Genomic DNA, 18,607 nt, shown 5'->3' with positions numbered 1-18,607 from the left:
CTTTTGCCAACTGGGTTTCCCTCCAGACACTTTAGACTATGACTTGGTTGTGATAGCTTGGGGTGATGGGAGCTGTAGTCCAAAACATCTGGAGGGAACTGGATTGGTGAAGGTTGGTTTACAGCCTCATGCTGGCGTCTGAATGGGTTGAGGAACAAAATCTCCCTAAACATAAGTGTATGTATGGCATAATACTTCCTCAGAACTCAATAAATCAAGATTGTTTGGGACAATTTATTGAAAGGAATATGACACGGGTATTGTTGCCATACATGTTTCTTTTGTCCCACTATCACCTTTGGCCAGCAGGGTTTTAGAAACACTTCAACTCCCCGAAAAATCTGTTTACCAGAGATGACAGGGAGAGGAATCTACACACTCTGGGGAACAATCTGTTCCTCATATCACCTCTGAAGGAAACACTGAAGGAAAAGGAGTATGTTTCCAGTCCTTTTATCTGCTCCATAAGAAGCTACCAGCTCAGTCAATTGGTTGTTTTCATGTAGATGCTCATTAAGAGGTCAAAATATGCTAGACCTTTTTGACTGGCTTTTTCTCTAGTGGATATCTGCAGGAAATCCTTGGGCTACTGTCACATGTTGTTGCCTCCATTTTATCTTACATTATATTGAATTGAGGTTTACATTATGCTGAGTTTTGGAACCCATCAATTTCGTCACATTTGCAGGAAGTGTGGTGAGGCTGGCAGGGTAAAGCTTTGGCTAACTTTATTGAAAGCACAACACCATGTTGTTCTCCCAACTGGATATGCTGTGAAATAGTGGCTCCTGTCAGAACTTACAACAATGAAACACACCCACCCAGAATGTTATCATTGGTCAGGTTATTCCTCTCTGTATCACATTGTCCCATTGAGGATACCTACATGAGAGCAGCTACTCATGCATAGAATTCCCACTCCTCACAGAGAATCTTCGCTCACCAATTGAAATTAGGAAGCTGTGCAGTTAAGATGATTGTTGGGCACTTCTGATTTGGTAAAACAGGTTCCAGAAAACAGTTGACTTCATTGCTTGAAGATGAGAGTTATTAGGTGCCTATAGTATTTTCCCCCACTTCATTTCCAGGTGCTGAATCATTTGGTCTCTTCTCTTGTATTATCAATGGGGAAGAGCAAGAGCAGACACACCGAGCAGTCTTCAGGTGAGTGCAGATAAAACCTTTTGCCCCAGAATCCTCCCATCCACCCAAACAGTGGTGTTTTCCAACCTGTGACCACCTGAATTGCAGAGATGTCATCTAAGGCATAAGGTGTCTTCAGTGGCCTTGATCTATGGATCTCAGCTTGTGGTACAGATAGAAAAACATACTTGGAACTGGGTTCTCACCCATGGAAGGTTTTCAATTAAACATCCAGGGTTGCCTATATTGGACACTGGTTGTGAGGATTTGTTAAGCCAGGGGAGAAATTGTTTTTCAGAGCTTACGTATGCAAATAACATATCCCTGTTAGCTTGATAGGGTGCAAAAGAGTTGCCAAAAGCACACAAAACTCCATTCATAATGTTAGGCTTTGAAAGTTACTGGACTGGACCAATACCCAAAATCCATTATGCCTGGTTGAGTCACCAAGAAGTCTTCCTCACAGTGGCCCTCATCATTGCAAAGCTGAATCCAGAGAATAAACACAGCTCCTCTAACATTCATTCCCTTGGTTATATCAAAGAATTGATTATTCCTTAGATTTATTGAGCCTTTCTCACCAATAGCTCCAACCAGGCATAAACCAAAAGAAAAGTTTGACGATTCTTGAAATATTCTAGGTAGGTAGTTTGTAACGACCCTTCCCTTAACTTGTGGTTCTTGGCATGGGCTACTTGTTCCAGAAACATGGCCTGCATGTCAAGTTTTCACATACATGAGGTAGCTGCTTAGCAACAAGATGGAGTTCTAACCTTGTTCTGTACCCTAGGATTGTGTGGCTAGCTTAGGATACGGCCAGCTAACATTGCACATTCATTATGGCGTCTTCAGTGGGGTAGCAGCTGAGGAACAGCATATGGCAGTTTGAAGTAGATACTTTTGCGGGGGGAGGGAGTTAACTATGGAGAAGTAGCTCCTTCAGTCTTCCATGAGCAGCTCCTCTGAGGTGGCAGCACTCATGTGAGAAGTTATTTGCTAAGCCAAGCCTAGAGAAATAACATCTGTGCCAACATGCAGGCACCTTTTGTCTAGTTTTGACCCCAATACATAATTTTTAGCAGGTCTCTTTCTTGAACCTTACAATGGGCTTGTATCTTCAGAGCTTTGGTTAGATAAGTTGCATGGTTTTCTCCTCAGGTTTGTGCCTCGTCATGAAGATGAACTGGAATTGGAGGTCGATGACCCTCTGCTGGTGGAGGTTCAGGCTGAAGACTATTGGTATGAGGCTTATAATATGAGGACCGGGGACCGGGGCATCTTCCCTGCTTACTACGCAATTGAGGTCACCAAGGATCCAGATCATATGACAGGTACTTAACCCATTAATAATAATAATAATAATAATAATAATAATAATAATTTATTATTTGTACCCCGCCCATCTGGCTGGGTTTCCCCAGCCACTCTGGGCGACTTCCAACAAAGATGAAAAATACACTAAAATGTCACATATTAAAAACTTCCCTGAACAGGGCTGCCTTCAGATGTCTTCTGTATGTCAGGTAGTTGTTTGTCGCTTTGACATCTAATGGGAGGGCGTTCCACAGGGCGGGCGCCACTACCGAGAAGGCCCTCTGCCTGGTTCCCTGTAACTTGGCCTCTCGCAGTGAGGGTACCGCCAGAAGGCCCTCGGAGCTGGACCTCAGTGTCCAGGCAGAACGATGGGGGAGGAGACGCTCCTTCAGATATACTGGACCGAGGCCGTTTAGGGCTTTAAAGGTCAGCACCAACACTTCAATGTTCTGCTACCCACACATATCTGGCCGCTTGTACCCATTTCTGCTCTGTGCTTGTGCACTTCAGTCCTGGCTCAGAGCTGTCTTGTAAACCAGGACTTTTCCTGAGAAAATGCTGACACTTCAGACACTCTTCAAAGTGGAAGGGGAAAGGACAAAGCTGGTGTACAAATTATCATTCATATGAAGGAGTGTAGATGTTCACGACTTGTGTCCCATCCCTGACATCTATGTCAGTAGTTAGAGCAACCAGAAGTCTGTTCCCTCCTAACTTTACGCCATGTAGGATATCTATGTGAATCGGATTCTTCTCACCTACCTTGAATTTTTGATTTTCAGATTCAAGCAAGAGTAGCGATTGGGTGGACCAGTACCGGGTGAAGTTTCTCGGCTCAGTCCAGGTTCCATATCATAAAGGCAATGATGTGCTGTGCGCAGCTATGCAGAAGGTACTGTCCCTGCCCATCCCTGCTAAGCCATGGTTTTCCCATGGGATATTTTCTTTGGAGGAAGGGAAAATGTGATGTTATTTTGTTTAGAAAATGTATATTGTGCCTTTCAATGCAACTATTGAAAATACAACTATTCTCAAGGCAGAGAAGATCAAACCAACATACGATTAAAATGCCAAGAAAACTATCGGAAGGTGGTGTGTGGGTGTGTTAAGTTACTGTACCAAATTGGCACATTAACCATAAAAAGCTTCTTGGGTAAATAAACTTGCTTTTAGTGCCTACTTAAAAAGGCAAAGTCCTGAATCTGGAAGATCTCTGTAGGCAATTGGTTCTGCAGTCTATGGGCCTCCAGCCAGAAAGCACTTTTGTGGTGGCTACCAATTCAATAGAAAATAGAACCACCAGGAGATTAGCTGCATTGTATCTTTAGGGAGGACAATATACATATGCAGATGGTCCCCATAGATATTCTGGGCCCAGGCTGTGAGTGACATTAAGATGTCCATACCAGCATCTTGGCCTGGAACCAGCTGGCAGCCGTTGGAGCTCACATAGGATTGGTATTATCTGCTCCCCATGGCTGTTGGTAGAAATCAGTCTGGTGTTTGCATTCTAGACCAGTTGCATCTTCTGAATAACCTTTAGGAGCAGCCACGTGGAGAGTATGTTGCAGCTGTCTAGGTGGGAGGGTGCCAAGGCATGGCACCACAGTGACCAGATCTCTATCTTCTAGCAAGGGGTGCAGTTGGACATAGAGTTGGACCACCGCTTTGGACATAAAGCCCAGGAGGAGGCCTAGATTAAAGAGGCACACACTCTACTTTGCAAACCTGCTCTTTCTGGGGTAACCTCATTCTGAATAGGCTTTATGTCTTTCTGGGGTAACTTCATTCTGAATTGGCTTTTTGTCACTCTGCTGGCATTTACGCTGCCCACTATATGCAAGTCCATCCTGAATGGATAAAGCTTCCATTGGTTCACCCTCATCCTGTACATTAGCAACATCTGAAAGTTATGTGTGCTTTCTGGAATCTTTTATCAAGATTCCTTGATAACGCCATACTAGTTCAGATGGAAGTGGGGGAACGAGAGCTAAAACATAGAAGGAATTAAGCAGTAGGCAAGTTTGAAAACACACTGCTCATCATTTGTTGCTGTTGTTATCTTCCTCCCTACGGAGCCCAGAGCAGCTTGCAACAATAAAACCACATCATAAAACAACAGAATCAGTGTAAAATAATGTATCAATTAAAAAAGTTGAAATACCAAACACCATACCTAATGCAGCAGAGAAGATTAATGAGACATCCATACCCTCTTCGCCCTTCACCAAAGGCATGAATAAGCCGGTGTGCTTCTAACTGTCGGAGAAAGGATGTCAGTGTTGGGGACAAGTGCAATAACTTGATTGAGTGGGAATTCCAGAACTGAGGTGCAGCCACAGAGAAGGTCCTGCTCATTTCATAGCCAGACAAGCCATGCTCATTGGCAGAACCATGAGCAGGGCCTCCTCCACAACACTTAAAGCACTATCCAGGTGGTATCAGGGAACGCACTCCTGCACTCCACCAAAAGCTATCATGGGTTATAAATATTAACACACTTAGTATAGTATGGCGTAGTGGTTAAGAGCGGTAGACTCGTAATCTGGTGAACCGGGTTCGCGTCTCCGCTCCTCCACATGCAGCTGCTGGGTGACCTTGGGCTAGTCACACTTCTTTGAAGTCTCTCAGCCCCACTCACCTCACAGAGTGTTTGTTGTGGGGGAGGAAGGGAAAGAAGAATGTTAGCCACTTTGAGACACCTTCGGGTAGTGATAAAGTGGGATATCAAATCCAAACTCCTCTTCTTCTTGTTGTTGTTTCCCAGCTAAGCTTCAAAAAAAAGCAGTTCTCTTGGTATTTGATGTGGGAAAGATACCTGTGGAGGTTGCTTATTGACCAATGCCAGTGATATCACCGATGCCACTCCTTATTCGCCGTCCATATAGCAGTTCTGCAACTGATGTTAATACTTTGCAATTTTTAAATAATGTGAAGAATGAATTTAACATATATTAATGTGGAGTGTGGGTGTGTATGTATATGTATGGCTATATATACAGCAATCTTGGGACATTATGTCTACCTTCAACCCTTGTCTCCTCCCACTCCCAAAACAGATCACCCATCTTCTGGTTTCAGGTACTTTGAAGTCAATGTTTCTTGAAACTGCCAACCTGGGAGGAGGAATGGGGACCCCAGTTTTATATCAAATGGAGGGGGGGGTGATATTTTCCGTGAGAAGAACAGCGTCACCAGAAACTCCAGATAGTTTGTGTGACAGCTGGTGCAAATTTTCTGTTTTGGCACAGATTGCCACTACTCGCCGCCTCACCGTGCACTTTAACCCGCCCTCCAGCTGCGTCCTGGAGATCAGCATGAGAGGAGTCAAGATTGCTGTGAAAGGCGATGACTCTAAGGATCCCAGCAAGGTAGGCTTGACCACATGTGTAGCTCTGCTGCCAGCACTGTTCCTGGGTTCTGTGCTCTCTGTGCCTCATTATTATTACATCTTCCAGCAGCAGCTCAGTGCTACCCCTTGGCCAATAAACAAAAGAGAGCATGCAAACGAGAGCGATTTGCATATGTCCTGGCTGGCGGTGCCTCCTGTCTTTTCCTGAAGGAGTCTATTGGGGATTGGATAACAGGGCAGAGTCATATTCATGCCCTGAAGTCCAGATGCAAAAGTACATGCTCCCAGGCTGTAGGTATATTAATGCACTGGAAGGTCTGTTTGCTAAGCTGCTCTAATAATCTATGAAGCATTGCTAAACCCGTCTGCTACTATTTTAACCGGTGTCCTGTGGATCTGTGCAGTAAAGCCTCTCTGCATAAGTAGCTCACATGGAGCTTTCAAGAGGAAGGAGCAAAGCCATTCAGAAAGTGCATTCTGTTCACAATGGAAATGCCCTACTAGAGTCAATCAAGGGCAGTGGACCTGAAAGCAGAAAGACTGGGAGAAATATACCGGTATATGATAGCGTGTTAATTAATTATCTGAGCTTGGGCTGTGTTTAATCAACACAGCTGGCTTCAATTTATTTTGCTTGAACAAAACATTTGTTTGAATGTATTACTATTTTTCAAATGTGTGTAACCAACTGTCCCATTATTTTGTGCACTGAAGCTAAAGTAGAATCCATTCAATTCTATCTCATGAAATGATTGTAACAGAATCAAGACCTTTCCTTTATTGAAGGTTAAATGACACACAATGTAAAGGCTGGGACGTTTTGTAGCTGGTACAAGAATATTGCTTGACTCTGATACTGCTGCAGCCTTCCTATAATCCTGAACCTGAAATCCCCGCTTTCGTATTCCTGCATAAGACCCTTTAGGAGAGAGTAAGAAGCTTATGATCTGGAACTAGTGATGCCAACAGGGTTTTCTGGACCCAGGACACTTGTATGTGGATTAGACCCTCTGCCCCACTCACAAAAGAGGATACAGATTTGCATATGCTTTGTGTCATACGGAAATTTATATAATCTTTTGTGAGTGGGATGAAGAGTCCAAAAATAGATAAGGAGCTGCACATCAGTAATAATATGTCTGAGAGGCAGAATGTCAGCGGAGGAAGCTTGCTCTGTATTTATGTTTCCATACTAGAAAAGGTTTAACCTGTTAAATATCTGCCTGCCACACAGCTGTTAAAGGCACAAGGGCATTGCTGTCCTCCAGTACCAACCCTAAACCGTGCAATAAACTCCTGTTCCCTGAGTTGTTAACCTGTTACGTTATGCTTCATCAATTGATCTTAGGTTGGCATTACTATATTCATTTCAAGACCAGACACGATATTTCAGATGGTAGGGGAGGGTGTGTACCAAAAGTGGTATAAGAAATACAGCGACTGAGGTTTAAGTGCTCATGGCTGGATGAATTCAAGATTGAATGCAGTGTATTCTAGCAGCATTTGCTGTGATTAGTTATTATTTTTATTCCTTAACAACTAAAACAGTGTTATTAGCACAGGACAAACAGACACCCTTTTCTTTTTCTTGACCAACAGTAAGTAACTGTTGATTATCATACTGGGAATAACAAGCTGCTTCCAATAATTCTCCTATTTCCCCCACCCTTTGGTTGAAAAAGCAATTAATCCACTTGACAATCACTTAACAACACCCTCAACTGCATTTCCCTAACCAAGGCAGAAGAAACCAACGCACCAAGAGGCTATTCAGCCCCTCCCTAGCAGGCCTGAATATAGCACGCTAGGGCTACTTTGCAGGGTTGATGTAACCCACATAGCTCTCTCAGTTGCAGTACCCCCCTGTGATATGTATTTTGCATTAGCAGGATTTTTAAAAAAATAAAATCACATAATATTGGAAAAAGTTCTTTTCTTGCATGAAATTAATTCTGAGTTAGAAAGAGCAGGAATGACTTACTGTCCTATCTGCTAATTTTGCTTTTGGGTAGACATGCTACTGCCCAATTACAGCTACACTAAAATCCTGGATTTTTCAGTTATTGTTTCTGGTCAACAATCCCATTTCTACCAGGGAAAGCCAAAGGAAGAGAAAAGCTTTTAAAAGAACCTGGAAGGTCCTTCAGAATGAATTAGGCAGTTCTTTCTCCATCTAGAAAAAAGTCACACATAGAGCAAGGAAGACAGTAAAATGGCTTCAAACTGGGCCTGGCTGATGTTTTTCTCAAGTGTTTGGAGAAGGGACTTCCTTGGTTGTTTTGGAGCTGTTTTGGGGTCTCCTCTGATGTGTGTGTAACATAGCACCTGTCAATCACAGCTGCGACTTCACTCATTGACTAAAATTGCTAAAAGATGGGAATCATATCACACAAAATAGTCTATGCACGTTTTCCTTCCTAACTTTCGTTCTACAACGGCTAAGGATATAAGTAATTTAAAATGGACAAATCAGGAGTCTGGGGACCCTACTCACTCTGAGGCCAGTACAGCAAGACTCCCATGACTTAATTTTCCTTTTCATCAGCCCTGCCTGGAATTTCCCCTGTACTTCCTACCATACAAGCTTTTGCAGTGCACAGATAAACTGTTTAGAGTTTTACAATGGAATATCCTTTCCCCAAAACACAGCATGAGGTCCTTTTAATTTGTGACTTGGATCTCCCAAGGGTGAGGGATCCGAACACATTTTAATTTCCCTTTCCTTCAATAAATGGCTCTGGTTCCTCAACGGTCCTAACTCTTACCCAAGCCTAACATCTTGCTTTCTCCGTCCTGCAGGGGAATAAATGTAGCCACTTTTTCCAGTTGAAGAACATTTCATTCTGTGGATACCACCCAAAGAACAACAAGTAAGTCATGGTGGATGGTCGAAATGAATTCATGGCAAAGGAGACACACAGCTCTTCCTCCTTGCACTATCCTGCAGTGTATCCTAGGCAGTTTGGGGCTTTGAAGTGTAACTTGTATAGGAAGTTCCTGTATAGCAATCTTCTTAATCCCTACTAAACAATATGCTTGATAAAGGTGGGGGGGCATGAAGTTTCATATAACAGCATTGTGATCTTGTTAATCAGACTGTATCGCCTACACTTATCCTCCACTTGGTACCAACATAGATAGACAGAAGCCAGAAGACCGCTGTGAATTTGGCTTCTCAATCAAGCTTTATTTTTAGAGATCCAGGTGAGCTGCTGTTTACCAGCTTTGTCTGGTATGCAAATTGCACAGGAAGAAAAGTATTTGTCCCACTTCCTGCTTTTGCCCACACATGCAAAGCAAAACCAACGGCTTTCTCTTCAGGGAGGTATATTTTGTACCTGCAGGAAGAGTGGAACCAATGGGTCTTGTTTCTTTGTTAGAGAATTCATTCCTAGCCTAGGATACCAGAGTATAGTGTATTTTAAAATGGGGTTTTAGAGTTTTTAGGGTTTTTGAATGTTTTATGTAGTTTTTATGTAGTTTTATGTAGTTTTTATGTAGTTTTATGTAGTTTTGCGGTAGTTTTATGTAGTTTTTTAATTTCATTGTTCCGCAAAGGACAATGACAATAAAGATATTGTATCGTATTAAAAAGAGACCCAGCCTTTAGCCCAAGCTCATGTATTGTGTTTTCTCTTTCAGGTATTTTGGGTTCATCACCAAGCACCCAGCTGACCACAGATTTGCGTGCCATGTCTTTGTTGCAGAGGAGTCCACCAAACCACTTGCAGAGTCTGTAGGGTGAGTTTCAGGCTACATCCTGAAAATTCCTGCTATTTACAAAGATCCCAGTCTACCTGGATCTAAGAGAGGGGTGTGTCAGTTGCGGATGGGTACTGGAGATGTCAGTAGAAGCATTAGTGGCCAGGGATCAGCCATTTTTCACCCAGCTCCCAACCCCCCTAGACAGTTCAGAAGGATACCATGGTCAGCGGTATCAAAAGTTGCTGAGAGATCCAGCAGAACCAGGAAACAGCTTTGACCTCTGTCTCTAGCCCACCAGAGGTCATCAACCAGTGCAACCAGGGTGGTTTCAGTCTCATGATGGGGCCTGAATCCCGACTGGAAGGGATCCAAATGGTCCACATCCTCCAGATGTGCCTGGAATTGTTCAGTGACCACCCGCTCAATCACCATGCCCAGGAATGGAAGATCTGAGACTGGGTGATAATTAGCCATAATGGCCAGGTCCATAGATGGGTTTAAAGGAGTGGTTTAATGACAGCTTCTTTAAGGGGGTCCAGGAAGACTCTCTCACTGAGAGAAGCATTCACCACCCCACAGGGCCCATTGCCCAGCCCTACCCGGTTCACTTTGATGAGCCAGGATGGACCAGGGTCAAGGAGTTAGGTGGTAGGTTTCACTCGTCCAAGCAGCCTGTCCACATCATCGGAGGTGGCAGATTGGAATTGAACCCCATACAACCTGACTAGGCAGAGCTTTGGCACTCTCCTGTCCCAGCCCTGCTCCCATGATGGAATCTACCTCTTTCCAAATACTGTTTTCTGCAGATGCAGTAGAGGCGTCGAATAAGGTCCTCTTGGTAGCCTCAGTGTTGAGCTCTAACTTGTTGCTTTGCCTGGTCTGTGGAAGAATCCCAGCTCCCAATTGATATTCCATTTCATGTTTTCTTTTTGCAGGAGAGCCTTCCATCAGTTCTACAAGGAATGTGTGGAATATACGTGCCCCACAGAGGACATCTACCTAGAGTAGGGGCCGGGGCAGCCCCCGCCCTCCTGTACAGACAAGGGCCATTCCCCCCATTGTGCATGGACAAGCTGCTTTGAGATGGAAGGAGGAGTGGGCGTGGGAACAGTGTTCCTCAGTGCGCAGAGCCCCACCCCTTTCAGTGCCCCTCCTCTTTCCTTGGGCTGGGGGTTTGGGATGGGTGGGGTGGGTGGACCAAAAAAAAAAAAGGGTTTATTATCAGAAGAAGAAATATGCTTTTCCGTTCGTTTGTTTATCTGAAATAAAGCACCACCAGCGGAAGCAGGTGTTGCTGCCGCTGGTACAGGAGGAGAGTGGGCATGGGCACTGGGAGTGCCCACTTGAATGGGCTGCCTTGGTGCTACTGCGAGAGAGAGGGCTCCACGAGTTCTGCTCGAGTCTATTTGGGGCCTGCTCTAGTTCTAGCTGCCGTGTTCAGCCCTTCACATTGGGAGTTTAGTAAGATGGGAATGCTGCTCTTCCACTGCAGAAGAAGGAATAGCTAATAAGCTTGGGGATGGTTGCAAGTAGTGAGCCCAGTCCCTGGCTGGGAATGGTGGGGTTGGGGAATAGTGGAGTAGGAGACAGAGAATGGGGGTGGTGGCCATTTGCCCTGCCAGTTCCCAAGAGATAGCATCCAAGTCTCTTATCCTGTGCCTGCAAAAAATCCGGGAACCACTGGAGGAACACTGGTGCCTGTCCTAGCCCCTCCCAGTTTGAAGGCATGTAGACAGCCAGGGAGGGCCCATGCCCTGGGAATCTGCTGATGGAAAGAGCTCCTCCACCCCGGCCCTTGCTCTAAATCTCCCTTCCCTCCATACCCACTCTCCAGCTGCAGGTTCTGCATTCACGGAGGGAATCTGGACCCTGCACAGAACACGAGAGCCAGGGTTCATCTGATTCATCTGCATTAAGGGGCTTGAGAGGAGCTCCAGCCATAAGCACAAAAATGATTCAGGAAGGGCTCGGTCCCACAGAGAAGAAGCAAAGCTGGGAGAATAGCATGAGTGACTAGGGGCTAATAAGAGCTGCAGAAAGGTGTGCCTTTGCCCTTCTCCCCCCTCCCCCCCCCAAAAGCAGGGGGCTCTGTGCTTCTGCTCTAATGACAACAATGATTAAACGTTGATGTTTCAAAGAGCCTGCGTTGCTGTCGTTTTGTTGCCCAAGGAGACTCAGGCCTCTAAGCAAACTGCTGTTTTCCTGGGAATTGCAAGAGCCAAATTTGACATTCTGCTAGCCTTCCTTGGGGAGCCACACCAGCTGCAGCATAGCAACATTCCAGGTTCTGCAACCCCCATTTTGAAACCAAATTATAGTACATCAGAGTTCCAGGGAAATGTCACACATCTTCAGTTTTCAAAAGTACAGGTATAAACCTTGCATAGGCTTATAAAAGTTTGGAAAGGTCCCACTGAATCCAATAGTGTCGAATAACTATGTTGGGTATTATGAAACAACTCTCTCTTGTAGATCTCGTTCTTGGAATAGCTTGGCTTTCAGGCAGGGTGGGGTGCATGGCACTCCTCCATTGTCTCCCAAGACAGATGGAGGCCAACTCCCTCCCATTTCCATTGAGGTTCTGTCTCCATATATTTGTGAACCTTGGTGTTGTGTGTCTTTTTTTTTTTTTTTTTTTTTTTTGCTTTCAGATACAATGGGGAGGGGGCTTAATTTATTAGTTATTGACAATCATTGAGAAGTCTTGCTAGAGTTTACCCAGCTGTTGGCCCCCTGCAACCACCAGAAATGTGTCACATTCCCCTATTCTGGTTAAAGGCTTTGAGATGTCAGAATTCCAGGACCTCAATGGACTCTGCCACAAAATCTCCTAATCTACTAGCCTCTTCTCTAGCTAAATATAGAATGTATGTTGGCAGCTCTGTTGTTGCCAGTTAAGGAAAGCAGCCAATTATTAAGCGGCATTCAAAGGGTTTTGGGTCTGCATTTCTACCAGATGCTGGGGAGACCCTAAAATAGGGTTGGGGAACCTGTTGCCCTTCAGATGCTGTTGGATACTAATAAACGTTGATTATGGGAATTGTCGTCCAATATCTGGAGAGCCATTGAGGTACTTAACTTCTGCTTTTCTCAAAACAAAAACAATTATACACCAAAAAAGCCCTAAATGAAATCAATTTTGTCAAATATGGAACTGTATATATATTTACATTAAACAATTCAACTCATAGTAGTCAGCTTCCATAGAATCTGGAATTTTATTGTGCGTCGGGAGCAAAGAATAGAAGAATTGGCAAGAGGGGAAGAAATATTGGACCCACAGTAAGAAGAGTCATGACCGGGGTGGCAAGGGAGAGAACACAACGGCAACAGAAAGCTGTGGCCAACTAAATCCCAGCCTCTGCAGCAAAAAAAAAACAAAAAACCACCCATCTCTGGCCCTCATCAAATGTTTTCAAGCTTTGCTCAACACCCATAAGAGTTAAAACATGAGATGTGAGCCAAGACCTTGCAACTGCCCTGCTGAGTGCCAAGTGCCGTGCCTGTAGGATGGATGCATAGAGCAGGCAGAACTGGGGGGATGGGAGAGAGGCATGCAAGTGTGAAACAGCAAAGGAAGGGGAAGATCACGCTTCTTACATTACTAGGCGATTTGGGTTTGAGGGGCTTTTGCTGCCTGTGGCAGATCAATTAGTTGGTGCAAGTACACTTCAGAGGTGGCACCTCTATTTGCATTTCCCTAAGAGACTCAAAGGAGGTCGTCGTAATAATACTCCTCAAAATTTGGCTCATCCCGCTTGCTTTTGTGTGCTTTTTGCAGCTTTTCCGATTCCTTCCGCTGTATCCGTCTCCGGAAGTTGGGCATCTTTGGTTTAATGCCATAATCTGTGAAGACAGGAGCTAGTAAGAGAAGTGTGTGGCAATGGCAGGGCAGGAAGAGAAAAAAATGACATAGGAGGATGTGGAAGCGAAGGCTCACATGGCCCTAAGAGGGGCATATTATGGGATCCTCGAGGCAGTTAACTAGAAGGCAGGGCTGGGGAAACTGGAGGAGTGATTCACCTACTGAGCGCTGCCAGAAGAAGCTCTGTGCAAAGACTTCTGCCTGCACAATAGGGCTTTCCCCTCTCCTCCCCCACATGCACCCTGAAATTGGATCGTGAGAACCTCATGCAAGCTGAGGAGAGGGAGGGTGGTTCAACTGGCACACCAAAATGCTTGCAGTGATGCAATTCTAAGAGCGGCACATGGGGTTCCTCCAATGTTGTTAGACTCCAGCTCCCATAAGCCCCAGCCAGCATGGCCAGTGGTCAGGGATGATAGGTGCTGTGGTCTGGCAACATTTCAAGGGCACCAGGTTGCCCATCGGTGCTCTAAGGATTGACTTATTTGAACCAACAGGGCATTCTAGGATGCTTAAGGCACATGGTTGTCATGTTTGCTAGTCAGTTTAGACTTCTTGGCTTAATAAGCAACAGTGGTGGCATTCAGAGGCGTTGTGTCAAAAGTCAATCAAGAGTCTTGCCTTATCCACTTCCACCCACCTCTCCCTACAGAAACACATTCAAATTGCTTCCATTCCATACAGACTCAAATGAGGGGCTGAAATTGATAGAGGGGTGCTTTTTCTTCCTTTCTCTTGAATCCAGAGAATAGATGGTGCAGCTGGTCATGGAAGAAAACTCAAGTGATCTGATACAGCTGGGTTTTGTTGTGGCCGATGATTAATAATAATAATGATAATGATAATAATACTTATTAGTTGCTCTCTCTTTTACAAAAAGTCAACTCAAAATTTTGTTTTTATTTATTAAATTTGTATACCACCCTTCATCTGTAGATCTCAAGGAGGTTCATAGCATGAGAATACAAGATGAAAATACATAATAAAAAGAACAAAGCAATAAAAAGCCCTCCCACAAACACATTTAAAAGGATGTTAATCAGCCAAAGGCCTGGTTGAACAGTAACGTTTTTGCCTGGTGCCTAAAGGTGTATAATGAGCCTCCCTGTATAATGAGCATTCCACAAATAGGGAGCCTTGCAGAAAAGGCCCCTTCTCATGTTGCCACTCGCCAGACTTCTCATGGAGGAGGCACACGAAGAAGGGCTTCAGATTATGAACGCATGGTCTAGGTAGGTTTGTATCCCATGCACTAAAGGAGGGAACAGTATCTAAAACTCTCCAAGTTAAAGGCCTGGCTGAATGGCAATGTTTTTGCCTGGTTCCTAAAAGTAGCCAGTGGCAGTACTAGGCAGAGCTTTCCATAATCAGGGAGCCACCACTGAAAATGACCATTCTTGTGTTGCCACCCACCTCACTTTCCTTGGAGAGGGCACACAGAGGACAACCCCAAACCACATATGGAGGATCCAGGTTGGTTCATGTTGGGGAGAAGCAGTCCTTCAGCTACATAAGGCTTTATAGGTCAAAACCAGCCCTTTGAATTAAGTTCAGAAATTTGGTAGCTGGAACAGTGACGCCAGAATAGATTTGAAATGCTCAGGCCATCTTGCACTGGTCAGCAATGTCTCTGCTGCAGCTTTCCCTACCAACAGATCCCCAAGATGTTGGATTATGACTCCCACCAATCCCCTATGATTACTTTTGCTGCCCAGGAATAATTGGGCTGTAGTCCAATGACATCTGGGGACCAAAAATTGGGAAAGGTTTCTCTTCTAATAACATGGAAGGGACTTTCCCCCCCAACTTGTGACTATATATTGACAATCCCTTTGCCCAGAGGTAAGGACTACAACTCCCATCAGCCCCAGCGAGCATAGGCAAGGGTCAGGGATGGTGGGAACTGTAGTCCATCAACATCTGGAGGGTAACACATTGGCTCTCCTTGCCCTATGCTGTTGCGTAGTAGGAACTGGAAGGAATACATGCCATCCACCAGGCCAAAGTGCTGCTGCTGGAGCTCCAGGGGTGCAGAGAATTCCTCTGGGACAGACGGACTGAGCCTGCTGCAGAAGAGGACAAGGTCAGGAACTGCGATGGTTGCTGCCTAAAGCCCTGATCTTATGGACTATTAGCGCGGAGGGAGTTCCCCACGTGGTTATTTCAAAACACCTTCCCAGCCAAATAATAATTTATAAAACAAAGCACAGAGCACTAGCCCAAATGTGCAATTAAAACAAGTGCAAGTGCCTATAATAAATCCCCCGTAGTTAAAAAAACTTGCCTCCAAACCTTAACATATCTTCTTGATCAAGGAATTATAGATGTAATCAAATCACATTTTGAAAATGCAACTATTTAAAACCTTATTAATTAATTTTATCTGTTTATTACATCACTTTCCATTTATAATGTCTTGTTTGAAAAGCATGTACAGACCCAAAAGATGGTGGATAACTGCAGTATTTATTGAAGATCTTATTTTTGTATCGCCTGTGGCCCCATTTCCACACACCCCTTCTGCATCTTTCTTCAGGACATCCAGCAATGCAGTGATTTGAAGCATTTATCATAATCAAGGGGTTTGCATGAAAATCTAAATTCTCCAAAGAAATTTGACTTGATACATCTTTGAAGTGGTTCACTATACCAAAACAGTGATGGCCATTACACTAAAATGCAACATGAAAATCATGCTCTGATTCAGTCCAGTGCTGTTTGGTTAACCCTGGTAAAATTCTGTCTAATGATACTCTTTGAGGCCTCCCTTCCTTTGTTTAGTCCCCCAACAAACCCTGAAGAATGAGCATAAGCCACATATTGGGGGTTTCTTAGTGCCAGCAGGAGCAAAATATCCCTAAAATGTGCCTGCTGACAATTTCAATAGGAATTAGGGCATGTGAGATGGGTTGATCTACCCAGATGTTGAGCCTTTGGAATATAATCCTACTGCTAGCTGTTGTTTTATATTTGGCACAAGTTTCCTTTGAGAAGGGGTCATGCACTGAGACTTAATGACTATCTCTGATTTAACCTGCTGCCATGAATCCTTAATAAAGTGTACCTGATTCCTAAAGAAAGGCAGGCAAGTGGCTTTTATTTCAAATGACCCACTTTTCTTCACCCTCATTCCATGCCATATCTGGGTGGCAAGAGTCAGGTATACAATTCATTGTACACATTTATTTATTTTCCCCTAATGGAGAGTGCAGGACCACCAAGCAGTGTTTTACCTTTGAAGACTTGGCATGGACAGCCCTCTCTCTGTGAGGAGAAGCAACAGAAGCAGGAATCCCATCCGGCCAGTCAAATCCAACAATGGTACTCTTATTGGCTTTTAGCAATGGAACTTAAGACAGCTCCCAGTGCCTACAATGCCATCACAAAGGGTAAAGAACACACAGCATTCTGACTCCTAGGTAATGGGCCTGCCCAATGGGGGCCAGCCTAAGAATGAAACTTGTGCAGCCCGTTTGGAAAAAGTGTCCTCTCAGGCAAAGTTGCATGCTTCTACAGCTCTTTTAGCTGAGCCCCGCTTCAGAGAAACAAGCTTCATCCCACATGACGTACTTTCTCACCAGGCATAGTTGATCCTATGCCCACTTTCTTTCCATGAAGTCACATTCTCTAGGAACAAGAGGAGAGCCCCAGCTTATGCGCCAGCCAGGCTTCAGTAACACAGCATCCAAGTAACTAGTACAGGCATAGGCAAACTCAGCCCTCCAGATGTTTTGGGACTACAACTCCCATCACCCCTAGCTAACAGGACCAGCGGTCAGGGGTGATGGGAATTGTAGTCTCAAAACATCCGGAGGGCAGAGTTTGCCTATGCCTGAACTAGTGAGTTAGGCAGCCGTGCAAGTTCGACAGAGTGAGGAGACTGAGGCATTCTGAACTCCCCCCCCCCCACCATTTTTTTTACCTAATAAAGACCAAACTCCAAAGTGTATTAATAAACAACTGGTAGAAATACTAGCACAGATGAGGGGGATATCAAAGGTGCTATTTTGTATAACAGATGTACGCCTATCTGCCTGCTGAACATTATGTCCTTGGTACACTGAGCTTGTGGCTCGCAGGAGACAATTTTATTCTCTTGAGAATCAGAGACATTTGTGGATGAAGCCTTCAGGGACATAATAGGAGAATCTCACACTCTCCAGCTTTCACAGAGAAGGGGAATCTGTCAGTTGCTTGCATTAAGGTGTCACAACTGAAGCATACAGTGTATGTCTGGTCCTGTTTTAAACTGCCCTGAACCATGTGGTTCAACTTATAGGGGCAGTCTTCATCAGATGGAGACTAGAAACCCGATTGTAACTTTTTTCTCTCACCTACCATTTCTTTAAATTCAAATTCTCCATCTCTCTCACTTCTGTTTTTATTTATGCTTTATTTTGAAGACTGGTGAGCTAGCGAAAATGGGCTTCCAATCAGTCTAGCCACTGGTCGCTGCTACAAAACTGTGGAGTAGGAAAGAAGGGGAAATTAAACAAAGGCCTCTTGCCAGTAGTGACTGCAGTAGTCTATCATTTCACCCATAAATCCCTCCAAGGACCCTCCATAAGGTGGTGATGGCACCTACCAATTACAGGGAGAAGGTAGGAAGATGGGGATGAGACCCCAACTTCCAACAAACTTAAGAAGCTTGTGTGCCATCTGAAAACAGGACAGATTTTCCTTTATCAGCAAGCTTGCTGAAATGACTGATAGTCCTCCTCTACTAAACAAATTGTTCTAGTACATAGATCCTTTCCCTGGGATTAAGAACATTTGTTTCCTATGGGTTTGGTTTTTCTTTTGCAGGAAAATTGTACTACACAGCAGAAAACAGAGGGCAGTTTCCCCCACTTGTCTGCTGCAGGGAGGCTATTGCTAGCTTTGGAAAAAAGAAATCTACAAGCTGAGCACTCTCCACACTGCCTTCTGAACCTGGTGGGCCCTGATTCATGGCAAGCCCTTCCAAGTATTCAGCCTACCACTGCAGAAACAGACTGAAGATGCTGGGAAGTGGCATATCAGTAAATGCAGCCTTAGCAAGAAGGAAAAACAGACCGTGCCAGTAAGTAACCAAGGAGGTAGGCAGCACAAGCACTTTGTGCTCCATCTGCTGCTTTATGGGTGGAGAGAGTTGATGAAGCACCCGATTACTTACTTCTTAGACGCCTCGCATAGGGCAACCATTCTGATTTATTTGACCCAGGCATCGGCTCAGGTCTTTATGTTTC

The 18,607-nt window shown here is 44.5% G+C and overlaps 2 protein-coding genes across 4 annotated transcripts in view; one reads left to right on the top strand and one right to left on the bottom strand.

Moving 5' to 3' along the window:
• Positions 1-11,651, top strand: part of MAPK8IP1 (mitogen-activated protein kinase 8 interacting protein 1) — a 59,304-nt gene extending 47,653 nt beyond the window's left edge. For all 3 annotated transcript variants that reach the window (XM_053387320.1, XM_053387315.1, XM_053387317.1), the window contains exons 6-12: positions 1,089-1,164; positions 2,302-2,474; positions 3,240-3,349; positions 5,709-5,828; positions 8,609-8,679; positions 9,452-9,550; positions 10,450-11,651. In XM_053387320.1, the coding sequence (XP_053243295.1) occupies positions 1,089-1,164; positions 2,302-2,474; positions 3,240-3,349; positions 5,709-5,828; positions 8,609-8,679; positions 9,452-9,550; positions 10,450-10,522 (722 nt within the window). In that variant the 3' untranslated portion in view covers positions 10,523-11,651. The remainder of the gene's footprint in view (positions 1-1,088; positions 1,165-2,301; positions 2,475-3,239; positions 3,350-5,708; positions 5,829-8,608; positions 8,680-9,451; positions 9,551-10,449) is intronic.
• A 1,057-nt stretch (positions 11,652-12,708) lies between these two features.
• On the bottom strand, positions 12,709-16,720 carry FREY1 (Frey regulator of sperm-oocyte fusion 1). Its single transcript, XM_053387334.1, has 3 exons — positions 16,613-16,720; positions 15,369-15,442; positions 12,709-13,360 (listed from the first exon to the last, which is right to left on the bottom strand). Exons 1-3 carry the CDS (start codon positions 16,675-16,677, stop codon positions 13,224-13,226), a joined length of 276 nt encoding a protein of 91 aa, XP_053243309.1. The 5' UTR covers positions 16,678-16,720; the 3' UTR covers positions 12,709-13,223.
• Positions 16,721-18,607: the final 1,887 nt, after the last annotated feature.

Source organism: Podarcis raffonei, chromosome 1 (assembly GCF_027172205.1).
Source record: "Podarcis raffonei isolate rPodRaf1 chromosome 1, rPodRaf1.pri, whole genome shotgun sequence".
Taxonomy (NCBI): domain Eukaryota; kingdom Metazoa; phylum Chordata; class Lepidosauria; order Squamata; family Lacertidae; genus Podarcis; species Podarcis raffonei.
The sequence above is the reverse complement of the archived record's forward strand: the minus strand, read 5'-3'. Positions and strand labels throughout refer to the sequence as shown.

Excerpts from the sequence above, each read along its gene's own strand:
- FREY1 (XM_053387334.1), bottom strand. The coding sequence starts at position 16,677 with ATGGGATTCCTGCTTCTGTTGCTTCTCCTCACAGAGAGAGGGCTGTCC. Across the intron at positions 15,443-16,612 it reads TCCATGCCAAGTCTTCAAAG|GCTCAGTCCGTCTGTCCCAG; the intron begins GTAAAACACTGC and ends CTTCTGCAGCAG. Across the intron at positions 13,361-15,368 it reads GCACTTTGGCCTGGTGGATG|ATTATGGCATTAAACCAAAG; the intron begins GCATGTATTCCT and ends CTGTCTTCACAG.